We start from the raw sequence: 14,923 nt of genomic DNA, 5'->3' as shown, positions 1-14,923 counted from the left end.
GGTTAGCATGGCCGAGGCTCTGCTGGGGCATCGGGGCACGTGTTAGCTTCTCTAACCATTTTCAGGAGATTTACTGCAAAGCAGGAGCTGAATTTGAGGGAGTCGATGGACTAAGAGGAGAGTAACTGTCAACTCATGAGCGGCCGGGAGGAGCTGGGATCCTGACAAATGCTTCAGGAGACTTTGTACTGGAGATGTGTGAGAAAAGAACCCGATCAGAACACTGAAAAATCACCACGTATTGCAAGTTCGCTCTGACTTCTGCTTTATGGTTGGGAGTCAGCTGTGCAGGTGATTCCATAAAGGACGAGGACATAAAGGGACGAGGGAGAACGCAGAGAATGTGGGAATGAATATAAAAATGATTTATCGCATAAAACACAGGAGGAATGCAGCCAGTTCTTCGGAATGGTCGGGGCTCATCTGCAAGCTTGATGAATGGATGGATATAAATGTCAGAGTCACATGTAAAAATGTCACCGTTGTTTAGTTTCAGCCACTGATGATCTGTGTGTCAGGCACCAGATGAGAACCCAAATGTGACACACGAGATTGGCTGAACACCGCTTTATTGTCGGACACAGACAACAGACAGGATTCTCCAGGGAGCGGGCAGAACAGAATAGTCGGGGACAGGCGAGGTCGAGATCGGGCAGAAGGCAGACAGAGTTTACAGGGGAGCAGGCTAAACAGAATGGTCAGGAACAGGCAAGGTCGAGACCGGGGAGCAGGCTAAACAGAATGGTCAGGAACAGGCAAGGTCGAGACCGGGGAGCAGGCTAAACAGAATGGTCAGGAACAGGCAAGGTCGAGACCGGGGAGCAGGCTAAACAGAATGGTCAGGAACAGGCAAGGTCGAGACCGGGGAGCAGGCTAAACAGAATGGTCAGGAACAGGCAAGGTCGGAACCGGGCAGGAACAGGAATACGTTGGAAAGTCATCGGGAACGAATAACGATCTGGCAGAGAGCAGGTGTGCCTCTGGGGTTTAAGATGAGCGCTCATTGGAGTCCTGATGCACAACAGGTGTGCGGGGCGAGGCGGCTCACGGGCGCGATTGCCCGCAGCCGTGACACTGTGTTTGCATGTGCATCCAACAGTGCTCCGCGTATTAGCCCCACGATCTCCGATTCTCCCCTCTTCCCCTCCAGCTGTATTGTCCTTTTGCCAATTAATTGTGAATCTTCCCGACCGCCAGAATGAGGCTGGAGATTTGGTGTGATGCGGCTGCTTAATTTGCCTCTTCTGTTTCCTTTTGAAGTCCGTTCACAGTTTTTCTCTTTTATATTCCCTCACTCGCCTCCATTCTAATGTCATTGATTTATGCGGTTGGTTGCTCATTGTTTTTCCATTCCCTCTTTCTCTCCTCTTAATTTTTCCACTTTTCGCTGTGCTGTTTCTATAACAACCATTTCCCCAGCCTCTGATTCTCACTCTTAATCCCGCTCATGCAATATTCAACCACGACTAGTAATCACTTAACTCATAAAATGCTCCCCCCCCCATCTATCCTCTTGCAACCCACCTTCACTGCTTTCATCATTCACAGTCTTCCTCATCTGAATAATTGTGCGTGTTGGTAACAGAGATTCGTGCTCTTGGGCCAGGATAATTGCAGGGATTCATGTAGAATAGAATGGACCCAGCTCAGGTCCCTGTTCCCTCTGTACCTGCTGCAAACATGGGCAGAGCATTTCCTGTTTACCACAAGTCGACAAATATATCACTGAGGATCTCCTCCAAGCTCAGAAAAGCTCATGTTCTGCTGTTTGCCTTCTGCCGTTTGAACAGAGGAAGATTATTGTGGAGCAGAAGTCAGTGCAGCTGGACACTGTTGTGTTCTGCAGAGTTCAAATCAAATGATCTCACATGAAACGGGCTCCTTTTAACTCGTATTAAAGTGTTTGCTTTTTGGGTTGCTGGCTGTGCAGCACGGAGACGGCGATCGATTACGAATAGACGCTCCTCAAAGGGAGCCCGTTCAGTAACGCATGAACAATAAACTAACAAAGTGCTCCGCAGCCTCTGTTAGGAAGTTGAACGTTTCACCTCCGCCAGTGGAACCCAAACAGCCACAAAAAAAGTGCAGAATGTCATTAAAGAGGAACTCTACGCTGTATTTGAATGTAACAGCAACTATGATTTCAAGATGAATTATTTACGATGTTCCCACAATAGTTATTAGCTATTGAACAGGCGGCGTTGCGAAGGTTTGCAGCAGCAGTGACTTCCTCTAGCACGGCAAAAAAATATACTTATAAGGCTGACTGGAGACAGGGAGGTGAGAGAGTGGTGTGTTTGACCCCCCCCAACACGACGGTGACCTGTCCGCCGCAGCCCTCCTGTCAATCAATCAATCAATCAATCAATCTATCTATCTATCTATCTATCTATCTATCTATCTATCTATCTATCTATCTATCTATCTATCCATCCATCCATCCATCCATCCATCCATCCATCCATCCATCCATCCATCCATCCATCCATCCATCCATCCATCCATCCATCCATCTATCTATCTATCTATCTATCTATCTATCTATCTATCTATCTATCTATCTATCTATCTATCTATCTATCAATCTTTATTGATATAGCATCTTTTACAATCACAATTGTTTCAAGACCCTCTCCAGAGTCCCAGGGCCTGACCCCAGACAAGCAACAGTGGCAGGAAAAACTCCCCTTTAACAGGAAGAAACCTTGAGCGGGACCAGGCTCATGTAGAGGACCCTCCTGCTGATGGGGGGCTGGGTAGAGAGGGAGGAGAGGAGAGGAGAGGAGAGGAGAGGAGAGGAGAGGAGACAAGTGGAGAGGGGAGGGGAGAAGAGAGGAGAGGAGAGGAGAGGAGAGGAGAGGAGAGGAGAGGAGAGGAGAGGAGAGGAGAGGAGAGGAGAGGAGAAGAGAGAATAGGCATAGATCATAGAGAATACCTACAGAAATACATTATATTAAGTAAATTAAGCTGCCAGTAGAGTCAAGTTGAGTGGGTGAGTGGGGTCAGAGGTCAGTAGGCAGCTCTGAAGGTGGTGATACCTGTATATGAATACAGAAGGGGGAGTGGGGGGCAGAAAAACTACGCAAGAAATAACATCACTGGTGCTTGACGTCTCAGGAAAGGTTTGAGTCCGAAGCGTCTGTTAGGTGGTGATGTGATGACACTGAGTCTCTGATCTCTGTTCAGGTCCAGAATGGTACCTGGTCAGGGTGGAGATGACTGTGATGGACGTCAATGACAACGTCCCCGAATGGGTCATGGTTCCGTCCCCGTACCTGGCCGTGGTTTCCCCCGACGCCCCTGCAGGCTCCCTGGTCTATAAGCTCCACGCCAGAGATGGCGACGAAGGCAACAACGGCGAAGTGGAGTACTTCCTGTCAGACGGTGGGTCCTTTCTCCTGCATTCTACATTCAGACCGTGAGATCAGTGGGTGGATGAAGGTTTTCCCGACAAATAAACCACAACATTTGAATGACCCGAGTTTATTCGGCTGATAAAATCCAAAATCATTTGCATTGCAAATCGCCCAAATGTAGAAAAACGGAAGAATATTTGACAGTAAATCTGCACCAATGTTGGTTTCTCACCGACACACTCGCCAACACATTCGTCCATTCTTGAGTTAAGTTTGAGTTTTGAGCGAAAGATTGCTGAAGTTCCTCACCGACCGCTTCTGTGGTGACTGAAACGTCGGTGGAAGACGTTGTCCTTTGGATTTAAGTCTTATTGCAGCCTGTTATATTACATAAGCTCATGAATTTTAACACAACGCTGGCTGTCTTTCTGCATGTCACTGCTCAACAGCGTGGATTTGGCTGTCCGGTCGAATCCATCTCTTTTCTGGCACATGTTCAGCATGCATATACAAAGCTTTTGACAGCGTATGAAAAGCAGCAGCATTTACACGGCCTGTTGTTGTGCACGCTGGGCCACAGCACGCTATGAGCGCTCTCCTCGTGCTCAACGGCCAGAGGAAGAGAACAGGTTCAGGATGCACACTCACCTTTGATTTCTCCTGAAAATAGCTTGGAATTGTCTTGTCGCGCTATAAAATATATCTTGTTTGCGTTTATTTGTCTTTGATGTCATTATCAAAGGGCAGGGGTGCGTTAATTCCCCATTTTTTTGGTAAAACGGGCGCCTACGTCGTGTTGAACCTCGTTCTCGTTGCAGGTGGCGACGGCCGTTTTGAGGTAGACAGGAAGAACGGTCAAGTGCGGACGACGGGCCTTCCCCTGCAGCAGGACAGGGAATATCTGCTGACGGTCGTGGCTGCGGACCAACTGGGCAGCCGCAGCGTTCCCGCCGTGCTCTCTGTGGTGGCTGGATCTCGACCTCCACAATTCAGCAACGCCTCCTTCACCATCGCTCTGGCCGAGAACACCCCCGCCGGACAGCCGTGAGTTTCCAGACCACGCAGGAATTGAAATTTCACACATCCGCACGCGGGAGCACCGGCTTTCTGCCGCCGGCAGACGGCTTCATGGGTTTGAGATGACTTCCTTGTGCATGTGCACACAGCTGGATGCGGCTCTGCTTGCGTGTCTCTGACATCAACAGATTGATTTTCAAGTAGGGAACATGCACTATTTTCTCAGAACGCGTTCAATTTCCATCCCTTTTTCTTTATTCGTTGCGTGCGAGGTGAACAGCAGAACCCATCAAATGCTTTCAATCACTTCCTGATAGCCAGCCGGCTCCCAAAAAAGGAAGGACCTCGATAAACTTTTGCATATTTACTCCACGTCTACGTTCATCTTCATCATCGCTGCATGCTTGTCAGGATAGAGGTTGTGCGGTTTAAACCTCCCCCATATTATTTTGCACATTAAAAATAAATGCCTATAAGACACTAAAATAAAGGAATAAAAACTCAACCAAACTTTACTGTGCACTCTCTTCTCCTCTTAACCTGTTCAACTATATTGCTTTTGGCAAAATCAACGATGGATTTGTTCAGCCATGACTGCAGAAGTAAAGCTCTTACGAGTCATCACGACTACGCATCTACTCTTTAAGCCTGAACCAAACAGCACAGGCGTGCACGTCTTTTACTGAAGCATATTCGTGTCTTTATTTTGCCTACAGAAAGTTGTCTGACTTCTCTTCACCTGCAGTTGACTCTGTTGCTCTGCATTCAGTCTTTGGCTCTTCTGCCCGGCTGTGCTTTAAGACCGTTTGCACAACGGGAGCCTCACAACCACATCCACGCCTGTTCAAATTATTGGCCACAACAAAATCCAATTTACAGCGGGGGCCAGTCGCTGAGGTTTGCAGTGCAACTCATTTTCTGTAGCAGCAAACAGTGTCTAAGGTTGAGGGCGCTGAAATACAGCAAGGAACGCTACATTTATTGTTTCTGCCATCGCTAATTTGCTGATTAATAATAATTGTGGTCCTCCCAATCACATTTAGACACATCCCTCAGCTTCATGGGGCAGCATCGTTCTCATCAAATGTGACCCGACTGTCTGTAAACACTCTAACAGACCTGGTGGTGATGCAGCTTTGGCTGAAAATTCCGTTGGCTTCCTCGTTGAAACTATTGCGGCGTGTTGAGAAGAAGCAAAAACAATCAATACAAGGTTAGCTCATTAAGCCATAAGATGTAGCATACATCATACATACTGTATAAGCAAAGAGGTGAGATCATCCAGCAGGCTGAATCTCGTCATACGCCCCCAGTAGTGTGTATTCCTACATGCTAATGAGGCTACACGTGGCTGACCTATGAGCACAGGCACCATTAGCCCACCATTTGTTCCTCATTACCTAAAGGTGCAGCTAGCGGTCCTGCTGATGGGTGGCCCCCTCCAACCCTTCCTGCTTTACTGGCCTGGCGCCTGACGTCTTGACACTCTGCCGGGTGTCAAAGCAAAACTTGTGCTCATGGATGGGGATTTTTGAAGGAGCTGCAGTGCACGGGGGTCATTTATGGGCTGCAGACACTTCCTCACAGTACCACTAGCGACGAGTCTTCCGAAGAAATGCAAAATGAGCCTAGAATCATCCAGAACATCACATATTGTCTCCCCCAACAAGGAAAATGAACGGTCTGAACTGTACGACTGACCTGGACAGAGATATTGATCGACCAATCTGGATGAGTAACGCGAGGTTTTGTTCCAACTCATGTGTCTGTTGAGTTCAAGCCTGTGCTTTTCCCACTGTCCCCGTCTCCGCAGATTCCTGGTCACACCTGTCGTGTCCTTCCAGAACAAACCAATCAGCTACAGTCTCCTCATCAATCCCAGCAGCCTCTTCTCCATCTCGGCAGAGACGGGAGAAATCAGCCTGACGCGTCCCATCGACTACGAGAGCGACCAGCACCGTTACTTGCTGTTGGTGCGAGCCAGTGAGGGTTTGGAAAGCATGAGCAGCGCAGCAGAGGTTTGGGCTTTTGTGTCAATAACCTTCAGCAATTAAACCGTACGCTTAACACCAGCCCCCCCCAGGGCACTGCCTAACATATATATATAACTTCATTTGTCATAAAACATCCAACATCCTCAGGCTGAATTCAATTTGAATTACAGCATTTAAAAAAGCTGCCGGGTTTTATTTGTATCTCATTGATTCCAGGTGGTAAAATGGTAATAGTTCAATGTCGAAGCAAAAATGAGTGTCGGCTTCCTTAATGGGAGCCATTTCTAACTCGTTGGTGAGACTCGGCCTTATTAGGAGTCCCCTCACTGGTATTTACAGCCAACCCGCGCTGAAATCCTTCAATCTAGATAGTCCCCCCCCCCCCCCGTCTGTAGGGAGTATTCTGGAATTGTCAATGACAACTCTATTTTGTCAGGATGTGGGAGAGAGCCCTGTGTTTGGCTGCCACAGATCATCATTCCAGCCTCAGGTTAAATCATGTTGGTGAACCATCTGTCCTCAGCTGCTCTGATCTGGGAAACACAAGCAAATGAAAGAATTAGCAGGAAAATGATACGCGCCCTTCTCCACCCACATGCTTCCCCTGGCCAAGTCTCAGTCCGGCCCTGCCCTCTGGCCAAGGATTTCACACCTACAGTCGGATCGTTTGAGCCGCCATCAGCTTAGTCACAAGTCCACATAATAATGGACATTATTTTGAGGATAGTCCCACTCAAAATTGAGTTTAAATGCTTCTGAATTGTTCAGCCATTCAAACTGAGCAAGACCTGCAGGCAATGCTGCGTTTCTTTGTAATGCCTGTCAATTCTGGCAGCGCCAGAAGGTTATAAAGGAGTGGAAATAACCAGCGTAAAGTGAATAAAAGTGAAAGCCATCACATGCCCTGCAAACACCTCTGCCTGCGGAGTCTCACGTGTCAAATCGTGACAAATAATACTTTTTTTATGGTTCTTTCAGCAGATACAAACACGCTTGGAAATGGAAATGGCCAAGTGGAAACGTGGTTTTGGAACAGTTGGGCGAAGCCTTTTTGTTGAAGCGCCTCGGTCCAGTCAAACACCAAAAAAAACCCCCAACATTCTCTGTAGCCACAATCGCATTTTATAGTTATAACTATTAGTGTAAATGTAATATAGGCACGCTGCTGAGCGACTGGTGTGCACGTGCGCTCGCCAGGCACCGGTGTGTCCTTAATCTCCGGCAAGGCTCCGTCAAGACGTATTCTCTCTGGTTATTTGAGCCGCGGTTGCGTTTCTGTCACCTCGAAAAGTCGGCCCGTCCTCCTGTGGCCTCTCGCATCAAAAAGGCGTTTTCCTCCGCACAACTGCTGCTCTTTTCGGGGTCTTTCTGGGTCAACCCTGGAGATGGTGGGTGAAAATCCCAGTAGATCAGCAGTTCGTGATCTACCCAGACCGGATCTTAGAGGTCTGTCTGACACCAACAACTGTGACGGGTGCAGTTTGGACCCAAAAACAGCACTCTGGAAAGCTGGAACCGTTGGTAGTGACCCTTTATGAGTACACAGGCAAACAGGAAGTCAGGCAGACAAGGAAACAGGAAACAGTCCGTTCTTCAGGCTCAGGGCCCACACAAAGTCTATGGGTGTCGGGCTAGGGGAGTGGGTCGAGCAGAGCCGGAATGTGGAGCCGAGGGGGAGGACGTGAACCCTCGGAACCGTACAGTTCCGTTTACAGCGGGCAGGAGCGACAGAGAGGAGCTTACAGGAGATGAGGCCGACGATGCAGCAGAGCAGACTGGGGATGAGCAGCAGCGAAGTCAGGGCCAGGTGAGAAGACAGGAACCAGAAACGCTGGGGCAGAAGTCGTGGTCAGGGACGGAAGGCTGGTGAGGTTACCGGGAGACAGGCAGTGAAGGCAGGTCAGGGGCAAACAGGTTCAGCAACAGGAGGTCAGGCAGGTAAGAAGAGCTGGAGAGTCTTGCATGGAACCGCTGAAGAACAACCTGGCAAAGACTGAGAGTGCAGGGGAGGCTTATAAGCAGGGCCAGGGGCAGGGAGAGTGGAGCAGGGGCAGGTGGAGTGGAGCAGAGGCAGGGAGAGTGGAGCAGGGGCAGGTAGAGTGGAGCAGAGGCAGGTAGAGTGGAGCAGGGGCAGGGAGAGTGGAGCAGAGGCAGGTAGAGTGGAGCAGGGGCAGGTAGAGTGGAGCAGGGGCAGGGAGAGTGGAGCAGGGGCAGGTGGAGTGGAGCAGGGACAGGTAGAGTGGAGCAGGGGCAGGTAGAGTGGAGCAGGGGCAGGGAGAGTGGAGCAGGGGCAGGTGGAGTGGAGCAGGGGCAGGGTAGAGTGGAGCAGGGGCAGGTAGAGTGGAGCAGAGGCAGGGAGAGTGGAGCAGGGGCAGGTGGAGTGGAGCAGAGGCAGGTAGAGTGGAGCAGGGGCAGGTAGAGTGGAGCAGAGGCAGGGAGAGTGGAGCAGGGGCAGGGAGAGTGGAGCAGGGGCAGGTAGAGTGGAGCAGGGGCAGGTAGAGTGGAGCAGGGGCAGGGAGAGTGGAGCAGAGGCAGGGAGAGTGGAGCAGGGGCAGGAGAGTGGAGGCAGGGGCAGGGTAGAGTGGAGCAGGGGCAGGGAGAGTGGAGCAGGGGCAGGGAGAGTGGAGCAGGGGCAGGTAGAGTGGAGCAGGGGCAGGGAGAGTGGAGCAGGGGCAGGTAGAGTGGAGCAGAGGCAGGGAGAGTGGAGCAGGGGCAGGTGGAGTGGAGCAGAGGCAGGGAGAGTGGAGCAGGGGCAGGTAGAGTGGAGCAGAGGCAGGTAGAGTGGAGCAGGGGCAGGGAGAGTGGAGCAGAGGCAGGTAGAGTGGAGCAGGGGCAGGTGGAGTGGAGCAGGGGCAGGGAGAGTGGAGCAGGGGCAGGTGGAGTGGAGCAGGGACAGGTAGAGTGGAGCAGGGGCAGGTAGAGTGGAGCAGGGGCAGGTGGAGTGGAGCAGGGGCAGGTAGAGTGGAGCAGGGGCAGGTAGAGTGGAGCAGGGGCAGGGAGAGTGGAGCAGGGGCAGGGAGAGTGGAGCAGGGGCAGGTAGAGTGGAGCAGGGGCAGGGAGAGTGGAGCAGGGGCAGGTAGAGTGGAGCAGAGGCAGGGAGAGTGGAGCAGGGGCAGGGAGAGTGGAGCAGGGGCAGGTAGAGTGGAGCAGAGGCAGGGAGAGTGGAGCAGGGGCAGGTAGAGTGGAGCAGGGGCAGGTAGAGTGGAGCAGGGGCAGGGAGAGTGGAGCAGGGGCAGGTAGAGTGGAGCAGGGCAGGGGCAGGGAGAGTGGAGCAGAGGCAGGTAGAGTGGAGCAGGGGCAGGTAGAGTGTAGCAGGGGCAGGTAGAGTGGAGCAGGGGCAGGGAGAGTGGAGCAGAGGCAGGGAGAGTGGAGCAGGGGCAGGTAGAGTGGAGCAGGGGCAGGTAGAGTGGAGCAGGGGCAGGGAGAGTGGAGCAGAGGCAGGGAGAGTGGAGCAGGGGCAGGTAGAGTGGAGCAGGGGCAGGGAGAGTGGAGCGGGGGCAGGTAGAGTGTAGCGGGGGCAGGTAGAGTGGAGCGGGGGCAGGGAGAGTGGAGCAGGGGCAGGTAGAGTGGAGCAGGGCCAGGGAGAGTGGAGCGGGGGCAGGTAGAGTGGAGCAGGGGCAGGTAGAGTGTAGCAGGGGCAGGTAGAGTGGAGCAGGGGCAGGGAGAGTGGAGCAGAGGCAGGTAGAGTGGAGCAGGGGCAGGGAGAGTGGAGCAGAGGCAGGGAGAGTGGAGCAGGGGCAGGGAGAGTGGAGCAGGGGCAGGGAGAGTCGAGCAGGGGCAGATAGAGTGGGAAATTACTGGGGCAGAGGGACAGGAGAGACCTGGGGGAATGGGGCTGTCACAGCCACGTAAACATTCTCATCCTGGCTTATCTGCAAACGTCTACGAGCCCAGATGAGTGGTGACTGTGCGCTGGGCTCTAGAAAAAAACGTGCATTTGACCATGTGCATTTGTCATAAAAACGGAGCCGACAGATCTGGTTCTTCTGTTTTAACAACCAACCGACGGATTGTCCGACCTCCCAACAAGCAGCAGCGAAAACATGAAAATTCCCTATGAATGGGAGGAAACCTTGAGTAGAACCAGGCTCATACGGGGGGACCCTCCTGTTGAGAAGGCAGACAGACGGACGGACAATTCAATCTCCGAACCTCTTGCAGACGCTTCATCTGGTTCGAGGGTTCATTCATAAACCCTGATGCTTTCGCCATGACGAACCCATCTTTTGGCTAGCGGAGTGGATTAAATAAGCTCCTGTGAGTGGAACGGAAGCTGTGGATGGGATGGAACGGCCTCCACCCTGGCCAGAGATGCCTCCGTCAGCTCCTTGCTTTGGTGCGTTCACATGGAAATAAAACATGAAAGAGCTGAAACAGCAGGGAGCTGTTGTGCAGCAACTGTATAAACAAGCTCACATTAAAAAGACGAGACTCGTGTTGGTCCTGAAGGATAAAACTCATGGAAATCTTTCATTATATCATCATAAACGCTTTAGATTTATTTGCCTTCAGTCAGGATACTAAATCTTTGCGCATTCCACATGATGCATGATCTCACTCCGGTGGATCCGAAGGACCTTTGAGACGGCCTGCAAACATTTAAACGCAATTTCTCTTTTTTTTAGACCGTCAGTGGGGATTCTGCACTTTTTTTTTTGTCCACCTCTTTGTAGATGTGTGACGTCTTCTGTGGAGTTCATGAGGACGTTCGTGATGCCAAGGAAACGCTGAGAATCAGAAGTTATCTGACGCGCCGTTGTGCGGCTGTGATGGCACCTCACAATCATCTTAATCGGAATAAATCCAAGTTATTCCGTCTCAAAAGCCAGATTGTGTCCCCACACTCAGCCAACAGAGGTTGTGTGTTAGTGTGAAGCCGCTGAGCATGACTTTGGTCTGCAGGTGCTTTCCAAGTTCCTCCCTCCAGGAGTGATAGTTCAGCAGCACCATTAGTCACCTAACCAGCCCAGAGACCTGCCTGCAGTGCTGGGTGTGTGTGTGTGTGTGTGTGTGTGTGAGTGTGTGTATGAGTGTGTGTGTGTATGAGTGTGTGTCTGTGCTTATTTTAGCTGACTGTCTTTCTACTCATTTTATCTCACTTTCCTCAACATCACTCTCATACACACACACACGCACACACGCGCACGCACACACACACACACACACACTCTCTCTCTCACACACACACACACACACACACACACACACACATAGTCAGTACAATCAAATATCTAGTCAAAGCCTCACCATTCCCCCATCTGACTTGGACAGGGACTCCCAATCACACACACACACATACACATAGGCAAACAAAGATTAACAGAGGAAACACACACACACACACACACACACATGCACGCAGGGAGATCACATCAGGGACTTGCACAGATCAGCTCTGTTGTCCATCGCTGATCTTTGCCGAAGGATTACACAACTTCATTTTACCTAGCCGGACCCAATACCAGCGGTATTTACACACAACTGTCAGCATGTGTGATTGTGTGTGTTCACAGCAGCGGTCAGCACACAAACACACACACGCACGCACACGCACACACACACATCTGTACAGCCAGCCTGAAGGCTGGAAGTGCAAGAGATGACTGTGTAGTAATACTGGCTCCATTAAAGACATCAGGCAAAGACTCCTAATTTTATATTTCGTATCGATCCATTCGTAATGTCGGCTCCTCTCGCAGATTTCATCCTTTTGACCTACCGAAGTGTGCACGCTAGTGAACGCGAGCGTACAACAAGAGCGTTGCATAAAGCCGGCGGATCTTCCGGCCTAATCCTGGCAGATCCCTGGAACGAGCATTCACCTCATCAAAACTAGCATCACCAATCAATCTACTAGCATCTACACGCTAGAGAATATAGGAGTGATATTATAGTAGCTAGCAATAAAGTCCATAACGGTAAAAATATCTTTACTACTGTGCTTTAAATTAGCGGATTTTTGTTTATATTGTTCATTTATTCAAGATAAAAGTTGTTGTTCTTTACCTTTCAATCTCCTCTTCGCTACCTCGCAGGTTCGGGTCGTCATTGTTGACGAAAATGACTGCGTACCGGAATTCTTCCAGTCCATTTACAGCAAGGACGGCGTTCCGGAGACTGTAACAACAGCGACGTCCCTGCTCCAAGGTCGGTCCAGTCGCTCTGTTAATAGAGCGTCTTCATTCATTCATTCATTCATTTGTTTATTTATGATGACATGAATCAGTAGCTCATGTGATAAACAGAAGAGAAACTTGCTCTGTGTGTTTGTGTGTTTATGTGAGTTTTACTGGTCACCTCAGCGGTGCACGTGGTCCCACGTGCACGCAATGAGCCGATTCCCTCAGAGAGATCAAGTTTAATCCCTTGTGACTAAATGTTAATGGTAAGTGCGGTTGCGGCGATGACTTTTGATCATTCGATCCGTCACAGGGTGACTTCAAACTGTCTTTTTTCAGGTGCGACACGCTGCCAGCAGAAGTGACAGCAAAGCCTTTCAGACTTTTTTTAGCAGGAAACCGCTACATAAATAAGTCTTCTTCCGAGCTACTGCTGCGGCGCTAAACATCTGGAGCGATAAATAAAAAGCTCCATTTTCAAGATGTCGGTACAGAGCTCCAAAGTGTCACACATTGAATTATGCAGATGTTTTCCGAGGGCTAACATTTCATTATAGCCTAGCGTGCATTGGCTAATGTGCTGAACAGGAGCTAAAACAGAACGACTCTCTACCATAACAAGTCCTAAGAAAATAAATGGCAGGTCTGGTGAGACCTGAGCAAGGAATCCTGCTTCAGGGAGGCTTCCACCCGAGGCATTAATGCAGATTCAGGTTCCATTCCAGCGACCAAATCGGATTCGGGTCAGGGCGTTGTGAATTCAGCGTCTATATGTTTCTATCAATTTATCAGTCGGGTAAACGTCAGCAGCTGTGGCCTGTAATCCTCCACTCGTGCTCACCAATAGGTTTTAAATGGTGGTGATCAAACGGTGGATCGCATGTACAGTTTTGGCATCGACCAGGCAAGAAAGAAACACACACAGGACTTTGCGATTATTGTGTTTCATTTTGTTTTCTACGGGAAAGCGTTCTCTCGTCAAGCTCTTCACTGGTGTAGCTTTCTGACATTGTGTCCTTACGTGGACATGAGGTTCGATGTGGAGTCTTTGGTAGAAGATAAGATCTCATATTCCAAGGGAATAGTGGGAAATTTTGAATGGCATGGTAGCTTACCGCAGGTGACAGATGCTTTTTATATCTGTGGTTGCTTTGTTGCCTCCTCCTGCTCTTCAACATTGAATGACTGCGAGTGGCAACATTTGTAGATGAACTCCAGACCTAAAGTATCTTCTTTGCTGTCAACACCTTTATTGAAGTAATCTGAAAATCAAGTGTGTGAAGTAAAACATGTCCAAAAAAGAGGATTGTGCAGCTGGCTGATGTTGCATCATAAATCGTAAAGTCTAATCTAGGAATCTAGCTAGCTAACTTGCTACTTCAGGAAAAACCCCAACAAGTCCAGTCGAGCAGAGATCTTATTTGGATCCCTATGACCTGGATGATGGAGGATCTTCACAGACATCCACCTAAATAAACACACCCCGTGATAGCATCAGTGTGACACCGCGGCCCAAGAATCCATACAGATTCACACAATCGATCACTTTAATGTAGGCTGGCCCAGCAACACTTAATTTACGGAGTAAATCAATAAGCTCGGTTTCACATTAAAAGCAGGAAAAGCTAAACAATTAACCACGTTGCTGCAGCCGTGACTGTGGTCAAATACTAATAAAACGTAATGACAGAAACAGATTCAAAATAAAATGCTTGGACTCATCGTGGATCTCTGATCCCTCTGCTGTACAGCATTTCAGTTCCATCAATACATCCTTTTCTCTGGGCATGGAGGCTAATGCTGCTGGGTTCTCAGGAGTGCTGACCCACCTTCGAGACCTTCTAGCTGGCCACGTGCTCATGGGCTGGACAGCTGTTTGAGCGCGTCCCTTCATTTCCAGCCTCAAGAGCCCGTTTGTTGATTCAAAAGTCCTCCGGCAGATTTCATTTAACCCGACAACACAAGCTAGCTGAAATAAGATTGCGTGAATCTCGACCATAATATACAACACTGGAAGCAGCAACCATCTGGATTTAATATGGCTCCAGGAGAACAGACCACGAAGACTAATTTTATTTGCATTTCAAGAAAAACTCAAATAGAATTGACGTGTTCTGAGTATGTTTAGCTTAGCGGAGAAGCACCTGTTGCCCACCACTGCGTAAAGGGGCCATACTAGATCTAATGACCAGGAAATGATGCATCCAGCTGAAGCTTAACTAAATCGTGTGCAAGTAATCCCATAATCAGTTGTGAAAGTGTTTAACTTCACCAAACTGGAAAAAAGAACTGCGCCAGGAAGCCAATTATCTGGCTGTCTGCAGAGCTGAGGCTCCTGCAGCTTCCATCTTAGTACACAATCATTATTTTTCAGAAAGACATGGTAGGTGCAGCTTGAAAACACACACACACACACACACACACACACACACACACA

At 49.7% G+C, this 14,923-nt stretch overlaps 1 protein-coding gene across 1 annotated transcript in view; it reads left to right on the top strand.

The window, feature by feature from the left end:
- LOC115251978 (neural-cadherin-like) overlaps positions 1-14,923 on the top strand; it is a 103,813-nt gene that overhangs the window by 47,941 nt on the left and 40,949 nt on the right. Inside the window, 4 exon segments of the mRNA XM_029846033.1 lie at positions 3,187-3,384; positions 4,175-4,400; positions 6,187-6,391; positions 12,403-12,514. Coding sequence (XP_029701893.1) covers positions 3,187-3,384; positions 4,175-4,400; positions 6,187-6,391; positions 12,403-12,514 — 741 coding nt within the window.

Source organism: Takifugu rubripes, chromosome 13 (assembly GCF_901000725.2).
Source record: "Takifugu rubripes chromosome 13, fTakRub1.2, whole genome shotgun sequence".
NCBI classification, from domain to species: domain Eukaryota; kingdom Metazoa; phylum Chordata; class Actinopteri; order Tetraodontiformes; family Tetraodontidae; genus Takifugu; species Takifugu rubripes.
The sequence above is the reverse complement of the archived record's forward strand: the minus strand, read 5'-3'. Positions and strand labels throughout refer to the sequence as shown.